The following is a 20,750-nucleotide window of genomic DNA, read 5'->3' on the forward strand; positions in this document are numbered from 1 at the left end:
CCACTCATGTTCTTCTGTGCTCAGGGGACTAACGTCGCCAAAATTGGACAGCAGCACATACCACAGAGATCACCTTCCCTTCTTCTGTGGTATGTGCCGCGGTCACATTTTTTTGCCACTTCACATTTCCACAGGCGGCTCCGTCACTGTATAGAAGGCTAAGACCCGAGGCTGTGCTGCCCCGCCTGCGAGGGTTAATAACCAGCCAGGGCGCTATCAGTTACAACTTAAAACACGCCCACCATTTGAGAGGGGGTTTCTTCCCTGTAATCTGGGTCAGACTATATATGCTATCAGGGGAAAAGTTTAAATGGACCAGACCACTAATGACCCCCCCCCGTGTGAGCTGGAGAGGAAGTGTGCCGCCCAGGTGAATGATATCATCAACATAAATCCAAGAGCAGAGTCCTGTCCCCATCAGTACCAGACTCCTGGATCAGTGGACCCTGTTTCTCGCTGATTAAGTGTCAGGATTTATGGGGTACCTTTTAGAAATACTTCCAAACTGTACGGGCATGCTATCAAAAACAGAGAAGGAGGCGCGTAAAAGAGATCTCTTTCCAGCCACTATCTGCAGTTCTGACAGGTCTGTCCATGTTTTATTATAGAGAGAGAGTCTGGATCCCCACCGGGCCAGATCAGTCTAGCCAGCCAGGAATCCAGCAACTCCAGCACTGGTCTCGGGCCCCAGCCTCAACCAGACAATGCAGGCTTGCCTGCAAGGGCCACTGGCTTCTGTGCAGTATGGGGCATGGTGAGATCAAACACCACGGGGCCTTCTAGCAGCCAACGTTATCTGCCAGCCCAGGATGTCACCGGAACGATAAATGTTAATGCCTTAAAGTGTTTTGCAGTTCCCCTGCTAGCGTCTGTTTCTACTCTCTCTCTCTCTCTCTCTCTCTCTACTTTCTTCTGTCCGTCTCTCTCAATGTTCTGTTTGCTTCCCTTTCTCTTTATTTGACTTGATTGTTTATTTAGTTCATAGTTTATTTAATGCTCTGAAGAAGATCCCCGTAGGCAGGCTGCAGCTGTAGAGTTACTTACCTGGCTCTTCCTGGGTAGTTGTGGCACGTGCACTAAACAATGGGAGAAACGGGGAGACATCTGCAGGCAGGCCCAGAGCAGAGAGGAGGAGGAGGAGGTGCTCAGAGAGACTGCTGTTTCGGTTTAGGTGTTTAGGTGCTTGAAGTTCTAACCTGAGGTGCTTTTAGTTGCTGTGCGAGATCTTTCACTGCCTACGTTACACTTGAACAGATTGTTAGTGCAGTAATTTGTCGATCAGATTATGCATCCGATGAAAAGTCAACGTATGCCAGCGAAATGCAACCCCATACCATGACAGTAAAATGTAACCGCTGCATGAATGTAAAGCCATCCAGTATTTCTCAATATTCTCTACAATTTTCAAGTTAAATTGTATGGCTGGACACATGCGAGTTTTTGAAATATTCCAGAAATACAAATTACAGCTAAGCCAACATTGAAGCACATATTTTTATTTATATTGCAGTGGGAAAAAAAGAGGATAGAAATCTGAACCGGTGCTTTGCTAGACACGTCGTGTTTCTCCCCTCAAAATTGCAGTTTCGCCTTCTCTCTTATTTATCAGAGCTGGGTTTGAAGGGAAATGAAAGGTCTGACAGAAGGGCAGTAGGAGTGGCTGGTCGGCACCGGAGCTTCAGAACTCGACTGAGTCAGCTGTCCGTCCTCCTTGCCCCTGGTCATGTGGTTGTCAGAGCAGTCATTTGCTCTAAATCTCCCTTTGCCCCAAAATGCCAAGACACAGTCTATTTTCGAGGCAGGCTGCTTTCATCAGAGGCTGAGAATGATCCAGAGGTACCAGAAGGCCGCAACTAGTGGAGACACTGAGTGTAGCATCCTGCCCCCCCCCCCTACAGCCAGACCAGGCCAGTGGAGAGGAGAGTTGGGCTTAGGGGTTAACTGAAGGTGAGAGTCGGGTGTATAAGGTTAGCCTCATACTGTATGGAGGAAACCTTGCAGTGTTTAAGTATGTTGTACACAAATCAAACCACAAAAGTATTAATCACATACTTCGTAAACAACAGGTGTTGACTCACAGTGAAATGCTTACTTACGGGCCCTTTGAGTCGATGTGCAGGGGTGATTGAGGTAGATATGTACATATGACTAGGAATAGTGACAGATAATAAACAGTAACAGCAGCGTATGTGATGAGTAAAAAAAAAAAAAGTCAATGCAGAAATTGTCAACGCAGATCATTTGGCTAGCTATTTAGCAGTCTTATGTCTTGGGGGTTAGAAGCTGTTCAGGGTCCTGTTGGTTCATGACTTGGTGCAGTTTGCCGTGCGGTAGCAGAGAGAACAGTCTATGACTTGGGTGGCAGGAGGCTTTGACCATTTTTAAGGCCTTCCTCTGACACCGCCTGGTATAGAGGTCCGGGGTGGCTGGGAGGTCTGCCCCAGGGATGCAATGTTTATGTTAAGATTCTCGTGTGTGTGCTGCGTGCAGAGGTGGGGACTGATGCTGTTACAGCACATGTGCAATATGTTTGTGTGAGTGTGGGTGCATGTGTATATACCTGTATGTGTGTGCGTGTGTCTCTGTCCTTCCTGTGGGCACAGAATAGAGAGTAATGGCTGTGTTTAGACCCAAAATAAATGTAGGAAATCTGTGGTTCCTTGCTGTGATTAGGGATCTGCGTCATGTGGTTGACACGCTTATGACAGAGGTTAGAAGCGGAAAGTATACAGCCAAATCATCTGTTTGGATAGGTTCCTTGCTGACTGTGCTGAGTACAACAGTTATTCTGCAGAGTGTGTGTGTATGTGACTGTGAGATCACGTGCAGGTTTATGAGTCACTCTAAGAGGTTTACCACCATTCTGTTTCTCATAATTCAGTCACTCTTTTTCCAGGAGCGTTTGTTGGTTTGCTACATGGGCTGACACGTCTCTCTCTCTCTCTCTCTCCATTTCTCTCCTCAGCTGGACGACAGGGAACTGGGGGCCCTGCAGTCAGTCCTGTGGGGGCGGCCAACAGACACGTCACATCCAGTGCTTGCGTAAGGTGACGTACCAGCGAGAGGAGGTGGTGGCTCACTCCCTGTGCCCCGTCCTCGCCCCGGCCCAGGTGCTGCCTTGCCACGCCAACGCTTGCCCACCTGAGTGGAGCTCGGGGGTCTGGTCACAGGTAGGCCACACTGCACGACATGCCCATATACTGCCATTACGTTTTGAATATAGGACTCTGAGATATGTCAGATAATGCTGCAATTTATAAGCAAATGTCCTTGGTGGCCTATTGCATGGAGAAAACACTTCCCCGCCCTCTGCTGGACACATGGTTAATTGCGTACTCACTGGCCTGAGAACAGTACTATATAACAGAACTATTTCAATCATATTATCATCATTAATCACGCACCATTATTGTGAGCCCCTCAGTTTTAGAGTTGGCTAGGCAAAACTGACATGGCCGGATTTATAGAGGCTATGATATCTCGTCGTGATCAGCGACGAGTGTTCTCCATCTGAGCCAGTGGTGACTGGGATCTCCACCTGCCGTTTCTGTAGACGCCTGTCTGTCAGTGATACCGCAGATACCCGGAGGGACGTTTTCTCTTCACTGCATTGTCTGACGTATATGTTTTTTTTTTTAATTAAGCAGTGTACAGTATATGGTACAAACAAAATGACATTCCCTTATGCAATACTTTGAACATACCTGACCTACGCTGTTATGTTCCACTGTTTCTCGGTCCATCTCAGGATGAGTGTGTCTCTTTGTAGCGAGAGCCTCAGAGTGATTTAGACACAGGTCATTCGGACTGTAGACAGAGTGCACTTCACCGTGCACTGACTACCTCCCTTGTTGACTACATCCTTCACAGGGCTCAGACACAACTCATTCTGTGCTTGGCCTCCCAGTATGAGTTCAGGCTGAGTTTACCAGACCCTCTGTTCCTCTGCTCTCCTCTCAGTGTTCCAAGTCGTGTGGGCGTGGGATGAGGAAGCGCGGCGTGTTCTGCAGGAGCACTGACCCCGGAGCAAAGGCCGTGGTTGTGCCGGACAGTATGTGTAAGCCACACCTCAAACCCAAGGCCCAAGAGACCTGCGTTCTGCGCCGCTGCCCCAAGAATGACCGGCTGCAGTGGTTCACAACACCCTGGGGCGAGGTAGTGACTCACGGAGACAGACAGACAGACACACATGCTGTACAAACACACCCACATATACTTTTGTATGACCTTGTACACGCCGATGCACAAAGAACCCAATACATGCATTGAAAATGTCTAGACAGAAATGCATTTGCGACAAATATACACATCCAGAGTGCTGATGCTGTGTCCCCTCGTCAGAACAAAGCAAATAGCCTCAATGCCAAATGTAAACTTTTCAGACATTCACTTTGTAAGTTGAGCACCGTTGCTATGGCAATGCGGGGTGACCTTGTCTTGTTCGCTCCACTGGGGGACCAGCTGTATTTCTCTCTGAGGGTTCTCACGTCATCTTATTCTCTCTCTCTTTTTGCTAATGGTGCCCCCTCTGGCCGTTCTTTCCGCAGTGCTCCACATCCTGTGGCCCAGGTGTCAGAAGGAGAGAGCTACGTTGTGGGGAGAGGGATTCACAGGGGGACTACACAGACTTCCCTATGAGAAGGTGCAGGAACCTTCCCAAACCCTCTGGGGATCTCCAGCAGACCTGCAGCAGGGGGCCGTGCCCAGAGCCTCGACTTGTCGCCCCAGGAAGGACAGCCAGTGCAGTGGTCCTGGGCTGGTACTCTTCTCCTTGGCAGCAGGTACGCATATCCACTCTCCATCCACCCTGCCTGTTCTCCCAGACATGATGGGGATTCATGTTGAATGGATATGGATTTAGTGAAGCATCCTCTCACTCTCTCTCGCTCTGCTGTTAGCCCCAAAGGGGGTGATATTCATGTATATGTATGTAGTATCTACCAAGGCAACCTCTTACAGTCTGACATCTGACTTCCCCTTGATCAGCAGGCCTGTGATGTCTGTATGCACGTAGGCTCTCTCTCTCTCTCTCTCTCTCTCTCTCTCTCTCTCCCTAGACATAGCTTGGAGGTAAAGGACATGGTGTATGCATTCGTAATCTATTCTATGCGCAATCCTCAACACCTCTCCCTCGCTCTCTCGCTCTCTCAGTGTTCTGTATCCTGTGGGGGAGGGGTACAGTCCCGTTCTATCCAGTGTCTGAGACAGGGACGTCCTGCAGCTGGATGCCTGAACCACCAGAGACCCGTAACATCCCGGGCCTGCAACACACACTTCTGTCCTGCTCCTCCTGCCCACGTTCCTGCTCCTGCGCCAACGTTCAAAGGTGAACTAATTCAGCCACTCGTAGGAACAATGGTAAAGTTCTGTCTGACATTTCTGTTGGTCTCGCGTCTATTAACACTATCCTCCTGATCCTCTCTCCATCAGGCGAGCAGTCCTGTGTCGACTTCTTCAGCTGGTGTCACCTGGTTCCTCAGCACAGTGTGTGCAATCACAAGTTCTACGGACAGCAGTGCTGCAAGTCCTGCAATGGCAAAAAAGCTATAAGATTGGAGGACTCCTTATTCCCATGAGCCTCTAGCTGCAAATTGGAGGGAAATGGCATAATATGCGCTACAACTCTAAAGGACACTGAGGTTCAAAAATACATTTTGGGTCATAATGCATGAGAGAACTGAGGCACAGTCTTTGTTCCTGGAGTACTTGACTAACAGTGATTAGCGAAATAAAAGAGAATCACCTCCATGTTTGTGGACACGTTGTGCTAACGATGGCAATGCGGGCAGAGACATTCATGCTAAAGCAGCGTCTTCTCATAACTGGAAATACAGTGCAACAAATGATTGCAGGACACTCTCTGTGTAAATGCATGTGTTGTACGCCCAGACGTTGTCAACATCAAAAGAGCTCTAAAAACATCTGCATTTTTAGCTCACTGATGTTTTTTTTTTAATATTTAAAGGCGTCTGGTTTCCGATGACATTTTAAGTTATTATGGCCCACATGTTACTTAGCATTTGTCAGGTGCACCATGGGTTTAGTGTGCAGCATGTGCACCATGATTCCAGCTCTTTTACATGTAGAGGTATGCCTACCGCGAAAGCTCAGCAGATTCAATCGTTAGACTGTACATTGTACATGTAAAACTTTCAAACTTGATCACAACTCTCACATGCACTTGTCAGGCCTGGTCCCTCTTATCTGTCATGGTTCATAATTGGTGCTTTACTGTGTAACGAGATGCAGCACTTACAGTACATGTGTACATTCCAGACATCTTCATGTCGTGAATACATGCCTATCTGTGTATGAGAAAGTAGTGTTTGCTTACCCGTATTGTAATGTATCCTCCAAGTGTCTTGTGAAAATATTGGTGCAAAGCTGACAGCTGCCGGGATACCGTAGGTTCTTTCCCCCATCCATCATAATGATAAGTAAACATCCTCTGTATATTGGGCCAGCAGCACTGAACCTAGGTCCCTTCACACCGGGTAGATATGATGCCAAATCATTAACTAGCGCTGGGTAGAGCCACAGAGGATCCTCCAGACTTCCACCACTCATTAATGAAAATCAATGTCTGCAGGCTAGTAAAGGGAGCTGTGGATGGGGCCGGGTCAGAGAAGATGCTTTATTTCCTCTGCCTGGCCAGGTGGGAGATGTGGAGAGAAGTGGTGGGCGAGAGTTGGCGGAATAGTTGGGTGGGAGGAGGGGGGTAGCCAGGGTTGAGGTTGTCGACTTTCTCTCAACATACTTTTTCAGAATGCTAATTAGTCACAGAGCCTGGCGTGGTGGGAGCAAACAGGCTTTAGGGGGGAGCAGAGCAGACCAACAAATGCCTCTGAAAAGGACTGCTGCATACCTCCCTCTGTTTACTCTGCCCCTGCTCTCACCATCCAGACCAGCTCTGTTTGGTTTGTTTGAGAAAATGTCAGCATCCCTCCACTCCCCCGCTCCCTCTCTTCGTGACCCCCACCTTCATTTTTAGCATCAGTTAGTGCTATGAAATACTGTAGATCGCAGCTAGGTTATGGTAAATCCCATTTGCACTAGTGGCCCTGTGGAAGGCACAATGGGATAGCCAATTGTACCGATGGCAACGTCGACTTACTTCCAGCCAGCAGGGAAGAGAAACAGGAAGAGCGTGGCTGGAGTATAGGATCTTGTTTGCTGTCGATCATAAAGATCCTATGTCTCCACATGCTCCCCAGAGAGGGATGGTCCCATACAGAGGGATAGAGGTCTGGTCTGGTCAGGGGCACTCATGACCAGGGAGTTGTTTTTCCTCCTCAGCCTGCTCTCCATCAGTGGCTTGGGTTGTAGAGGGAAGGAAAGAGACTGATATGATTGTGAAGTACATTTCTGAGCGGTGGCAGTGTTGGCCAGGGCTCTCTCTGTCTCTGGTTCTGACCTGCTCACAGCTAACACTGTCATTATCACGGGAGGTTACCGTTCCTTCCGATACCACAGCTTCTTCCTCTGTCTTCACCAGGCCTCAACAGCATCCCTGCAACCTACACTCACAAAAGGGTCAAAGATGGACTCTTGACTGTTCCCGCTTTTCTTGCCATACTTCCACGGTTACGTTTATGAACTGGTTTCCACCAGGAATGGCACTCTGTGTTATAAAACCACTCAATTAGCCTCCGTTCCCTGTGAATTGTCTGTGTGAATTATCCCTGGTTATAGACGTTCACATGTCATGTTGGACTGTAGGAGGATATTTGATTTGACGTGCATTTTTCATCAGCCTTGCATAATTCTACACGTGTTCTTGTTATTTTCCATGTCCTGTACTGTTGTCATATGCTCTATTGTCTTTTCACCTGCAAAAACAGGAAAAGTCTAATTTATTACCGTTTCATTGGATCTGAGAAACTGAACACATTTGGTTGAGAGGGGAGGGGGAGCTGCTTGTAATATAGAGCATGATCAGCGTAATATTTCTTACTTTTTCTCAATGTTTTATAATAAAACTATGACAAGATTTATTCCCCCTACCTCTCCGATGCTCCTGATACCTTTGTGTCACACTCAGCGGGAGGGATGATTGGCTATAACCAACACGTTTCTCTCAATCCAACCTGAATCATGATGGCAGGAATCCCCCCCCCCCATTTCCACGCAGGCAGAACAGGGTGAATTAGAAACACCTAGCGGATCAGTGCAACCATTTTGTAGATTTCCAGGGGTAGTGATGGAGTTGGAGGTTTTTCGGCTATATTCTTCACTCAGTTCATGGGAGGACGAATGCCTTTTCGTAACACTGTGCATAACAGGCCCCTCTGTTTTCATCCATGATCACCAGCCCGCTCTCTATCAACTCCATCCTCCCCAAACACTCACAACACCACTCACATACAGACCTGTCACAGCGTTAGAGTGCACCCTTTGGTTACTTCTCCTCATTGTGTACTTCGGTTGATTTATTTAGAAATACACCGTAGAGATGATTCATTCCAAAGAACACGGTGCTGTATCTCTTTATATACTCTGTCAGCATCCAAATGGGTCTGAAAAGACCCTGAAAGACGACAGTCTTTTTCTTACTTTCATATTGAGCATTGAGTTAGTTGTCGTGGGTGTTTCTCAATGCAGTGGAGCACAAGTTGCCATCTGACCAACTCCGGCTAAGTGGTAAGTTGGTGGTAACCCCCACACTCCACAATCCTTCAGCCTCATTCAGGCAGTCACCTCTGAGCTCCCTGTGAGGTGCAGCTTTGGAGAGCTGCGTACTTCTGACAGTCACTCTAATCACATTTCAACAGAGCTCTGTCCGTAAGCGTCTCCTTTTCTGTGTGAGAGTGATCTCGCTGTGTCTCCCAGCGCCCAGGCTACGGGCAGACTTCAATTGAAGTGAGAACTGTCATATTTCAATGCCACCTCTCCCATCTACAATGTCTGACAGAGTTCACTGGGCACGTACTTGTGTGTGCACATGTACACACACACACACACACACACACACACACACACACACACACACACACACACACACACACACACACACACACACACACACACACACACACACACACACACACACACACACACACACACACACACATTCTTCTCTTATACACACATTCTCAGACAGGGTGTGTGGATACTGTCTGATATTCCCAGTGGGGTTATTTCAGGGGGATTAGGGCATCAGATGGGTTTAGATCTGTGTGATTGTGCAGAGGGGCCCAGGCACACGCCTCATTTGTTGCTGTCAGGTGAAGTTGCCCATTTTCTTCTGTAATTTCAAGATGGCAGGTTCCATCGCCCCATTTGTCACTGGCAAAGATTTCTTGGATTATCGTCTCAGCTTCTCTGACAGCTTCTCGCCCGCCTTTATGCCGCCATCACGTCGACTGAATCAGAAGCCAGCACAGACCCCCCCCCTCAACACCCCTCTAGCCTTTCACCACCACGCTCCCTAGTACCCTCCAAATCCAGACCTGAGCCCAGACTCCTGTACCTTCACAACTTTGTAGCGGTTGACTCGCAGCATTAACCCCCCTGTCTGAAACGCTACCCGGTTTTGTGGAGTGACACCTATGCTTCACTGTCCTCATAGGGGGATCCAGTGGTATTAGAGTGTCTCGCTGCATTGAGCACAGAAAGACAGGGCTATGAGAGAGCAGCGGAAACCATAGAGCCACCCCATGTAGTGGTAGTCAGTCAGGACTGGCAGATTGGAGTGGATCCAAGAGGCGATCTGTCCACATGGAGTGTACACCTCTATAAAGCCGATACACTTTGTTTCTCATGGTTGTCATAGCGAGATGACATGCGGTGATAAGGTTAATGTGTCAATGTGACTTGGTTTGTGATTTATGGCGTGGTCTTGTATCAATTCAATTGGTTCACCGGCCGTGGTTACAAAACCATAATAGGAGCATGTTACATGACACATTTGTGGCCTTGCCTGTGTATGACTTTGGATTGCGCGCATACTCTATGATATCACAATGAACATCTGAGCACAAGGTTGAAACAATCATTTCTTCAAAGGGCAATTAACCAAGCCATTGCCTATAGTAGATTTCCAAACTCAAGGCTGAATGTGCATTGATATCCTGAACAGTGACTATGCAATAGTGTCCTAACAGCATCAACAACTACTGTAACTTGAAGGAGACACTAAGTGGCTCTGAATAAGAGCTTCTGCTAAATGACACAAAAAAATGATGTAAATGTAATGTTAGTTACTAGTTTAATTATCTGGATTCGTAGTGAATCCTTCTCTAGATCAGTTATATTTGATTTCTAACAGACATTTGATATCAACATGAAAGCCAGATGTGTCTATGCCTTCTTTCTGTTTGTGTCCACCCGCTGCACATTCCTCGGAGTACTGTCATTTTCTTTCCACTCCAATCCCATTCAAGCTCATCGATTAAAATGGTTATTTATTGTATTTTGTCCTTTGGGCTATGCATATTATTGATCTGTATGTTTGTGGCGGCCCTCTCTCATCTATCTTCCTTTGAGCGACTCGTTCCCATCATTTTCCCCTTGAAATGTTAGAATTGATTACAATCCACATCCCCGTAGACACCAGCTGCGGCCACCGAGCCGAGCAGAGCAGAGCACTCTCTGACCTTGAGCAGAGGAAACGGCAGCAAAGTAGAAGCTAAGGATTTGGTCTCTCTCTCTCTCTCTCTCTCTCTCTCTCTCTCTCTCTCTCTCTCTCACTCGTTTTCTCTCTCTCTGGCATTGCCTTCCCTCTCCTGCTCCAAGGCCACACTGCGGAATTCCATGACTCTTAAATTGTCGTAATGTACATTCGGAAGACCTTCCTTTTGACACCTTTGAATTAATCAATGTAATGCTGTGAGCGGATCCATTTCCGCTGTTGTATTTCAAAGTGCTGATGTGTGCCCGACTTGTAAGACAACGGCCCCCCTCCCCCCATCCCTAGAGATGCATGGCTTTGGAGGACATACATTTATTTTACATAGTAATACAAACACTGGGGTCACCTACAGTACTGCCAACCATGCGTCATTTTGTGGGCACATACGGGTCAGTGCAACCATTTATGATTAAGCACTGGATACATCATTAACGTTGAATCTGACTGTGCAGTAAGCTACATTTCCTGTGTAAGGATAAAGAGAAACTGTAGGGACAATGACACTGACTGCGTTCGGATGGAGGCCCTCCATTATCAAATATGTCTATTACTTTTCCGTCCACCAGAGGACAATGCTCACCAAAAAAACACATTCCAGACAGAGTCCACCACCTCCTCTTCTCAGTAGACCATTTCCTTCGCACAGGGTGACCTGTATTGTCTGAACAAATGATAAATAAGTCAACCAGAGATAAGCTATAAATATTTGAGAACAAAAAAATCACAGGTTCTGGTTTTTATTACAGGCATTAAATCAGCTGTCAAAATATCAAAGATTTCACCAAAGGCATGTTATCTCTGATAGGCTTCCTGTGGATCAGAATATTCATGGGTAACATGCCACCTCGTGTTTGGTATAATATCCAATTGATAATAACAACCTTTGCATACTACTGTACTTTATGCCCCATTAATGTCTGGCCTCTTCTGACAATCATCTGTATGGAATGTTTTTGTGTGATTCCATTTGATATAAATTCCTAAAACACTAGTTTTAAGAGCATAAGAGCATTCTTGCGCCAAGTGTTACCCCCGATGAATAAGGGTAAAACGGGCTTCGTTTTGGTGTGCCACTGATCTAATAGGTAAATGGAGCACTACCATGCCCGCTAAGGGGAAACATTAGCACGCAAGACAAGAATCACACAAAGTGTTGTTTTGCAGGGCCAAGGTGCTCTCCGGCGTCATAGCAAAACAAGGAGAGAATGTGTATGTAATTGGCCAAGGTTAGAAACCTCAATAAATCATAAAGGGTCTAGCATAGCTTCAAACAAGCAAGCAAAATGTCTTGGCTTACTAGGCAAACGCTGTTTCAAAGAGAACCGTAAAGCTGGCAAAACCGCATGCCCTACTGTATGTGGTGCATGAACCATGCACTGTTCAACTGTACATATATTTTAGGTTGATGTATTGCACTATTGATTAAGCTTTGTCATTATTTTTGCACATTTGAACAAGCCTTTAGCTTTGCCTCCTTTCTGAACCTCTGCACTCCTCCATTGGAAAACAATGACTTCTGACAAGCCATTCTTCTAAGTATAGAACAATGTGGAACCTGCTTAATGCGGCTTAGGCAGCATCTAAACTAAACCCTAAACCATTGACAGGAGATGCTTTACAACACTTGGAACAGAACAGGAGCTATTTTTATGAGCAGCCCGTGACTCTCTGCGTCTCTGAAGATCCCTCATGCAGACGTGTGATAGGCAGGTATAACTCAAGACAACTCCCTAAGACAGCAGCAGCAGCAAACCATTACCTGAATCTCTGCGGCATCAGAGCTGTCAGATTTGTCACCGAAATGGGGAAAGTGGGAGACGGCGTCCGTGACGGCGTCCTGCGACAGGCGCTCCTCACAGTCAATTCTTTTCACATCACCTCTGGTAAAGTGAGCATGAAAGCAACGAGGTATTGCAGCGACGCTATTTGCCGACGTTATTACACACAAAACAACTGTCACCAAAAACTAAGGGAACGATTCTGATGGGGCTGCAAGCCTTCGCTTAGCCCCTTTTGCGTGGCAAAACGCAAAGCAAATAAAGCATACACACCTCTCATAACCCCTGAATAAATAAACCATATTTACAAATGGATCCGCTTATTAGACATAGCATCAGCGGGTGCCTCGAGCTCCCTATGGTCTACCATCTCACTGGAGCTGACGGAACAGCTGTCAACAACAGTAACAATTACAATAGATATCAGCATAAATTAAGCCAATCAATCAGCCCACCTGCTCCCCTACTTCTCAGAACAACAAAGAATAAACAATCATTAACTTTCTCGCAAGCCAATATGCAGAGTTTGTTTTGGGGAGGCTCGGGTTTTCCTATATGAGCACATTGGGGGGAGGTGGAGGGGGTTGGTGGTGAGTAGGCGTGTCTGACTCCGCTGTGGAGAACCAGTTACCCACTGTAATCGCCCTTCTCAGCAGTCCACCAACCCTCAAGGAGCCATTGATACCTTGTCTGTCCCCTGCGATGGCCTCAATTAGTGGAGAATGAAAGTCCCACTCCCTGGATGGGATTCACAGAGGATGGTGGAGCTTAATTACGCAAGTTCCTTGCATGCTGTTGTGCAATGATTGCAAGGCAACCACCCAAATACAGCGATTTCGAGCTTGAAATCAGCAGGAGATATAGATTAGTTATTCAACTAAATCAATGGTAAAGAACCAAAAGAGTTACTTTGTTGTGTCAATTCTTCCTGCGGCCTCCAACGGGACGAGAGAAAGACAAACTGCCGCAAAAGTGATGCGTGTCTGTACCAGGAGCCCACTGTGAGAACTCCACTGTCATTTGTGACATTTTCATAAGGGGATGAGAATCGCAACTCAATTCATAGATAAGTATAATCACAGATGATATCATGCTCCACAACATATTTCTATGGCAAACCATTACCCACAGTATTAGGCAGGTACAAAATGACACCATTTTTAATCAGAGATCTCAATACAGGCATTATAAGTGGGTGGAATGTTAATGTGTCTGTGCTCTCTCTCCATGGAACAAAAACCAAAGCACCATTGAGCTTTTTATAAAGTCCAAAGAGCCACTTGTGCTCTGGGAGATGGAAGTGCTTGCTATTCCGGCAGCATCCTTGATCATTGAATCCCCAAGAGCTTTGGTGGTCACTGCATCCTTCCCCATATGTTATTTATGCCTTCTCCTCGAGAAGGTCAGCCTGGAACACAAAGAGGCGCAAGTCACTGAGAGAGGGCAGATACTAGGGGTAGGTGAATGTTGATTTAGACTGTTCAGACCACAAGGGAGACGATTCTCATTCATCGCCAATCCCTCGGTTGCCGCAGGTTCCCGATTTGTAGCTAAGCTTTAATTCATGCCAAGGACATCTAGTCGCAATAGATGACTTCCAGACGGCGTGTTAACATAGACGGAGATATGCACATATGAACTCATACATGCATACTGTACATATCCTCACCGTCATGCACATGCTCCTCTGACAGCATCTGAAGAGAGAGAGAGAGTGAGAAAACATTCCCGTGTGGTTATGCACACGTAAGAATGGCAGTACATCAAAGACGGACTAGACTAGCGCAGGTCGTAATGGCTGAATTGATGGGACCCGGAGTGGAATTGATGGCATTATCTCGCTATATGCCGTTTCCATTAACTGTGTGCTCAATTGGGCTTCCCCAACACCTAAATCTGACAACAACAGCAGGACTGACAGACTACAGGTGGTTCAGACAGTGATGCTTTATAGTGCCTTACAAAAGTATTCATACCCCTTGGATTCTTTTCCCATTTTATTGTGTTACAAAGTGAGATTCAAATGTATTTAATCAACAACAAAAAATGTCTACCATCTACACAAATTACTCTGTATCGTCAAAGTGGAAGAAAACATGTGTAGTTGTTGCTTAAGTATTCAGCTCCCTGAGTCAATACATGTTAGAAACACCTCTGGCATCGATTACAGCTGTGATTCTTCTTGTGTGAGTCTCTAAGAGCTTTCCACACCTGGATTGTGCAACATTAGCCCATTACTCTTTTCATAATTCTTCACACTCTGTGAAGATGTTGGGGGATCATGGCCTGACAGCCATTTCAAGTCTTGCATAGATTTTCAAGCAGATTTAAGTCAAAACTTTAACTTGGGCACTCAGGAACATTCACTCTCTTCTTGGTAAGCAACTCCAGTGTATATTCAACCTTGTGTTGTAGGTTTTTTGTCTTGCTGAAAGGTGAATTCCTCTCCCAATGTCTGTTGTGAAGCAGAATGATGCAGGTTTTCCTCTAGACTTTTTCCTATACTTAACTCCATCCTGTTTTGTTTTATCCTGAAAAACTCCTCAGTCTTTGCTGATGTCAAGCAAACCCATACCATGATGCAGCCACCACCGTGCTTGAAAATAAGGAGGCAGTTGTGATCAGTGATGTGTTGTGATGGATTTTCCCCAAACGTTGATCCATTCTCAGTTTTCTCCCATCATCGCTATTTAATTCTGTAACTGTTTTAAAATCAGCAATGGCCTCATTGGTAACAGCTCTGCGAAGTTTCAGTCCTGTCCTGCAGTTCAGTCCAGAAAGATGACTGTATCTTTGATGTGTCTGGGTGGTTTAATATGTAATCCACAGCATAATTATCAACTTAACCGTGCTTAAAGAGATATTCAATGTCTGATTAGTTATTTTTACCCATCTACCAATCACTGCCCTTCTTTATGAGGCTTTCCAAAAGCTCCCTGGTATTTGTAGTTAAATACACGCTTGAAAGTCAACACTTGACTGAGATGCCTTATAGATGTTGTATGTATGGGGGACAGGTGAAGGGCTAGCCATTCAAAAATCATGTCAACCCCTACTATTTAATAACAGAGTGAGTCAATGTAACTTATGTGATTTGTTAAGCCAAATTTAACTCCTGAAATGTTACTCCTGATCTAATTTAGCTTGCTTAAAGAAAGGGAGTGAATACTTATGCAACAACTATATTTTAGTTGTTGAATTCCTATCAATCTTTAACAAATGTAAAATAAAAATAAAATGTTGTGTAGATTGTTAACAAAAAATGACAATCAAATCTATTTTAATCCCACTTCGTAACGTTATAAAACGTGAAGAAATCCAAGGGATATGAACACTTTTGCAAGGCACTGTGTCTCTATGCTAGGGTAAGACAGCAGTGGAGTTGTACTTTCAGCTAAAGCTGGCAAACGATCTTCCTTCATTAATGCTCCAGAACAGTTGTTGCAGGTAGTTTAAGAGTTGTGACACCTTTGAGTTGAAGCGTTGTGTCTTCTGTACACGTTTAACACCCTCTCCCCAGGCGGTGACGCAGCCTGCGTAAAAGCAGTCTGTTGAGGACTCATCAGCTGGTTGGCATTTGATCAATGCAGAGGTCCCTTTGTGCTGGTAACCCATAGATAAAAGACATTGTTATCTGCTACTGAGGATCAGCTCCAGATAGCCGTGTCTGAGAGGGAGAGCTGGCGGGAGGCTTCAGCAAGTGGAGAGGGAGGCGGGGGGGGGGGGGGGGGGGGGCGGTGGCGCCATGGAGGTCAACACCTTGATACAGGCCTTTACAGCTGTCAGAGGGCCCCAGAGAGATAGTGGGAGGGAGAGATGAGGAGAGAAAGAAAGAAAATGGCATCTAAGTGACAGGAAAACCACAGCATGCTAAAGTCTATAGCAGACGCGTCCACTTAACCAGGCTGAATGCTGGAAATAGGAAAATTATACATATCTCCATATGCGACTCACACCCTGTGTGGTTTGGCCAGTGGGAGGACATTATCTAAACACTAGTGAACCTTGACCGTGCTGGGTTTAAACCACATTGCATGCTGGGAAAGGGAAAATAATACAACACCCAGCTTTGTACAGTCTTTAGGTGGCACAGGAGGATGTCAGGGGGGTCATAACGTCCTGTCCTCACCTTCCCAGTACACGCAGCCTGCCCCCCCCCCCACCCCGGATACAGACGAGACCAGCCAAGCACTCTGTCCATTATTAATGTTTAATGATGGACAAAGACTCAACAATATTTCACCTCGGGCTGATAATACCGAGGCCTCCATTAATCTGGCCTGGATGAGACATTCTTGCCCTCATTCTGGCATCCAGTCAAGACAATGTCATAATTTATCATCCGTTCTAAATGAAGGTGGAAAATCCACGCTCCATCCGTACAAGTTACTTTTTCAGTAATGTTGTTGACAACTTTGTCAACATTTTCCTTTGTTTCATGTAGCCACCGATATTCAATTTAACATCGCAGAGGTCATTTCAGAGCAGTACTTTAAAACATTATAATTCATTAAAGGGCCCAATTCCATAGAGAATGGAATACACAGGACCCGGCACGAGAAGAAAATAGCTCATTTCGATGGGTGCGTGACAAACAGAATAATGACACGATGAGCAGAGTGCTTCATTTGATGTGTATTACTCATTGTGTCAAAGAAAACAGAAGTACAACAAGAAGCTGACAGATAAGCTGTATTGTCCCACATGGAAACACATGAAACACAAACACATATGAACACTCCCTACAGCTTGAAAAGAACTGTGTTTTTCTTTCTCACAACATTTGCCGAGACAGACGTCAATTTGCAGGAGAAAAACAACACAGAGTGGCGCCTTTATTTATTATGGAGAGAGACAAAAATAGGGAAACTAATGTCGCCCTTGCTTTCAGCGTGTTGAATCTGCACAAAGGTGATTGGACGGAGGGGAGTGAGTCGGTGGAGGTGGGTGTGCGTAGCGGCAGCGGCTGAGGAGAGGAGAGAGGGATGAAGGAGCGTTTGACGTGGCGAATGGACCAGGCCACAAGGTGTCGATGATGTGGAGGAGCCTCTAATTGGAGAGGTTCTCTTTGCATCATGCAGTCCTCCCCAGATACCCCTCCGCATGTCAGGAAGCACTCTTAACGCCACATCCATATGCAGAGCTAGAAAGCAATCTCAGAAAGCTCTTCTCCTTAAATACTAACTATCAGTAGGGGAGATATAAGAAAACACTTTTTTCTCTCCTCTCCTCTACTCTCCTGTCCTCGCACCATGTAAAGAGGGGGCCTTGAGTGGGAGCCAGTCAGTAGGAAGGCCGGGCTCAAGGCCCCGGTGGGACTGCAGGACTTTTTTACCTCCCCTGACCTTTCCAGACACCCTGGAGACCTCCTTTGTCTCATCCCTACCACCCCCATACCGCCCCCCACTGGCTACACGGCGCAATGTAAAAATAGACCATTAATAAAGGTGTGGAGAATGGAGCGTGTTGCCAGGAGGGATCTGGGATTATCTGGCTAACCAGCTGTGGGAGCTCATAATCAATGTGGCTTGGTGCACTTTGTGAAATGTTAATGGCCAGGCTGCCTGTGCGGAGCAGGAGACTGGAGGTGGCTGACGCTGGGAGATTGACAGGGTTTATAGCCTACCGTGGAGTGCCCATCAGCTACTTGTCCACCATGTCACACGGCCTGTCATGCTGCTGTTTGTCATAGCAGCAGCACCGCCCACAGAGGAGGTAGGAGGACATCCTCCTGTCACCTTGTTGTTTCCAGGAAGAGAAAGCACAGGGCAGAGGAGAAGGCAGCCTCTGGGTTGTGTTAGAAGGAGATGAGTTGTGTATGGATGTGTGGTTTAACTAGGAAAAGGGAGAAGAGTGTATGGATGTGTGGTTTAACAAGGAGAAAGGGAGAAGAGTGTATGGATGTGTGGTTTAACTAGGAGAAAGGGAGAACAGTGTATGGATGTGTGGTTTAACTAGGAGAAAGGGAGAAGAGTGTATGGATGTGTGGTTTAACTAGGAGAAAGGGAGAAGAGTGTATGGATGTGTGGTTTAACTAGGATAAAGGGAGAAGAGTGTATGGATGTGTGGTTTAACTAGGAGAAAGGGAGAAGAGTGTATGGATGTGTGGTTTAACTAGGAGAAAGGGAGAAGAGTGTATGGATGTGTGGTATAACTAGGAGAAAGGGAGAAGAGTGTATGGATAGTAACACACACACACACAAAACATACACATACACACATTTGATATCTTCTGGGACCACAACCATCTCCTCCCTCTCTATGTATCTATTTTTATCCACATCTAATTTGTGTTTGCAGCTGCAAAACCATGTTCTATATTATATCTCCAGGCTTCCCTCAGTGATCACAGCTTTCTTCCCCACAGAGACCTGGGAGGAATCTAACATGGATCCCCAAGTCAAAATATTTGTGACTGCAAATGTGATTTCTAATTCCAGAAAGCCCACCATAGTCTCCAGTGTTATGCTATGACATCACAGCTGTCAAACTAATCCTGAATGAACAAACATACAGTATGTGTCAACCACATCCACTGTTCTTATTTTTCCTTCCCAGACACCCTGACAATGCCACAGACCTTTAGAATCTGTCTGTTCTCCACTTCCTCAGTTAGACTGACCTTTCCCCCACACTTCCTCCACTGGTAGAGACAGCAGCAGCTGAGACCAGCTCTGAGACCAGCTATGGATAATATGCATTACTGGAGGAGAGAGGATGGTGGATCGGGCTCAGTAGTAGCAAGTATAGTGTTATAGCACTATCTAAATGATAACTCAACATTAAAGTAATCAAAACTGTTAATAATGAATAATGATTACACTTGCGAATTCACAAGAGATGTATGTTAACCGCATTAGGTCTGAGTAAAGGAGTAGAACATTGGCAATAATGATATTAATGGAAGAGCCTGTCAGGGATGACTAGGAGTGGAAGGTAATCAGGTGCAGAGAGCAGAGGGTTCACGGAAAAATGCACTTTATTCCGGCACAAAAGGGTCATGCCTAAAACACAGGGCGGAAAACACTGACCAACCCAAAACACAGGGTAACACGGTCCGGAGCACAATAACACCTCCGATTCAAAATGTGAACACAAAATAATCCCTCACAAACAAGGGCGGGCTTCACAAGCCTAAATAGGTAAGCAAATCAAGAAAACACAAATTCTTAAATCAATGATGTTTTCATGACTTATCTTATGTTCCCATCCACTAATAATAATAATAGCACATCATTATTGTGTGCACTATAAGTGTGCCTGTATTCAGGGCCCTGCAGTCTACTATCTTCATTGCAAATACCTTTGCCTGGTAAAAACCACATGATTTGTCAATGCAACGAAATTGCATTATGTAATGACCATTTTCCTAATTGTGTTGCATTTTACCTCTCCTCCCACCCACCGCCTCTCTCCCTCGACCTCCGCTCGTCTGTGGTGGACCATAAGCATCAATTTGCGGGGCTGCCACACAAATGGTTATTAGTCAGCGCCTCTGACTCTTTCATATCATCCCTTAACAATTACAGATAACAAGATGAACATTGGAAATGAAAAGACATCAGGGTCCCTTTCACCGAGTGTGAGTGTGCGTATCGCCACCCTCCATCTCCACATTAACCTTGGCTTTGTGCTCGCTCATCCTCTGGCTGTTTCATTGGGTATTATAATCAAGAGCGGTACGGGCAGCACCAATCACGGGTTGTGTGGTCACTTCATCCATTTAAAAAAAACTCCTTCCGCTACGCTATGGAGATTTTCGTTTGCGATCGAGCCACCCTCCTTTGACTTTCAACGCAGCAACATACTGTACCGTAGGGCTGGATATTTGTGTGAGCCTGGTTGTAAATGCTACCTGTCTCTCTTAACGAGAGTGTCCATGTTGATGACCCCAGCACAGATGCATTATGTGCAGCTGAATATAGTCATCCACAGTGTAAAGTGTGTGCAGGCTGATAATAAGATTTTGATAGAGCGCATCAGTGCTATGGCTCTTAAAGTCTGATTCACTGCACACGCAGCAGACTGAGAGGGGATGAAAGAGAGAGAGAGAGAGAGAGAGAGAGAGAGAGAGAGAGAGAGAGAGAGAGAGAGAGAGAGAGAGAGTGAGTGAGTGAGTGAGACACCGGATAGAGAGATGCTAAAAGCTGGCGTTGTGGATGGAATCTGATAACCAGGGGATCCTGTTCTATCCCTTGTTTTAGACTTACAGGAACACACAGCACGTTTAGTTGTTCATCATCACTCCCTTCCTTAGAAATCAGACAGATTAGCCTTGACATTATCACAGATGAGAGGCTAACAAACGGAGCAGACAATTACCATACTAATGCACATCGAAA

General features: G+C 46.0%; 1 protein-coding gene across 1 annotated transcript in view; it reads left to right on the forward strand.

The window, feature by feature from the left end:
- Positions 1-6,690, forward strand: part of LOC135554162 (A disintegrin and metalloproteinase with thrombospondin motifs 18-like) — a 50,515-nt gene extending 43,825 nt beyond the window's left edge. Inside the window, exons 19-23 of the mRNA XM_064986270.1 lie at positions 2,966-3,170; positions 3,961-4,155; positions 4,548-4,781; positions 5,152-5,298; positions 5,436-6,690. Of these exons, the coding sequence (XP_064842342.1) occupies positions 2,966-3,170; positions 3,961-4,155; positions 4,548-4,781; positions 5,152-5,298; positions 5,436-5,576 (922 nt within the window). The 3' untranslated portion in view covers positions 5,577-6,690. The remainder of the gene's footprint in view (positions 1-2,965; positions 3,171-3,960; positions 4,156-4,547; positions 4,782-5,151; positions 5,299-5,435) is intronic.
- Positions 6,691-20,750: the final 14,060 nt, after the last annotated feature.

The sequence above is a fragment of the Oncorhynchus masou genome, chromosome 2 (assembly GCF_036934945.1).
Source record: "Oncorhynchus masou masou isolate Uvic2021 chromosome 2, UVic_Omas_1.1, whole genome shotgun sequence".
Taxonomy (NCBI): domain Eukaryota; kingdom Metazoa; phylum Chordata; class Actinopteri; order Salmoniformes; family Salmonidae; genus Oncorhynchus; species Oncorhynchus masou.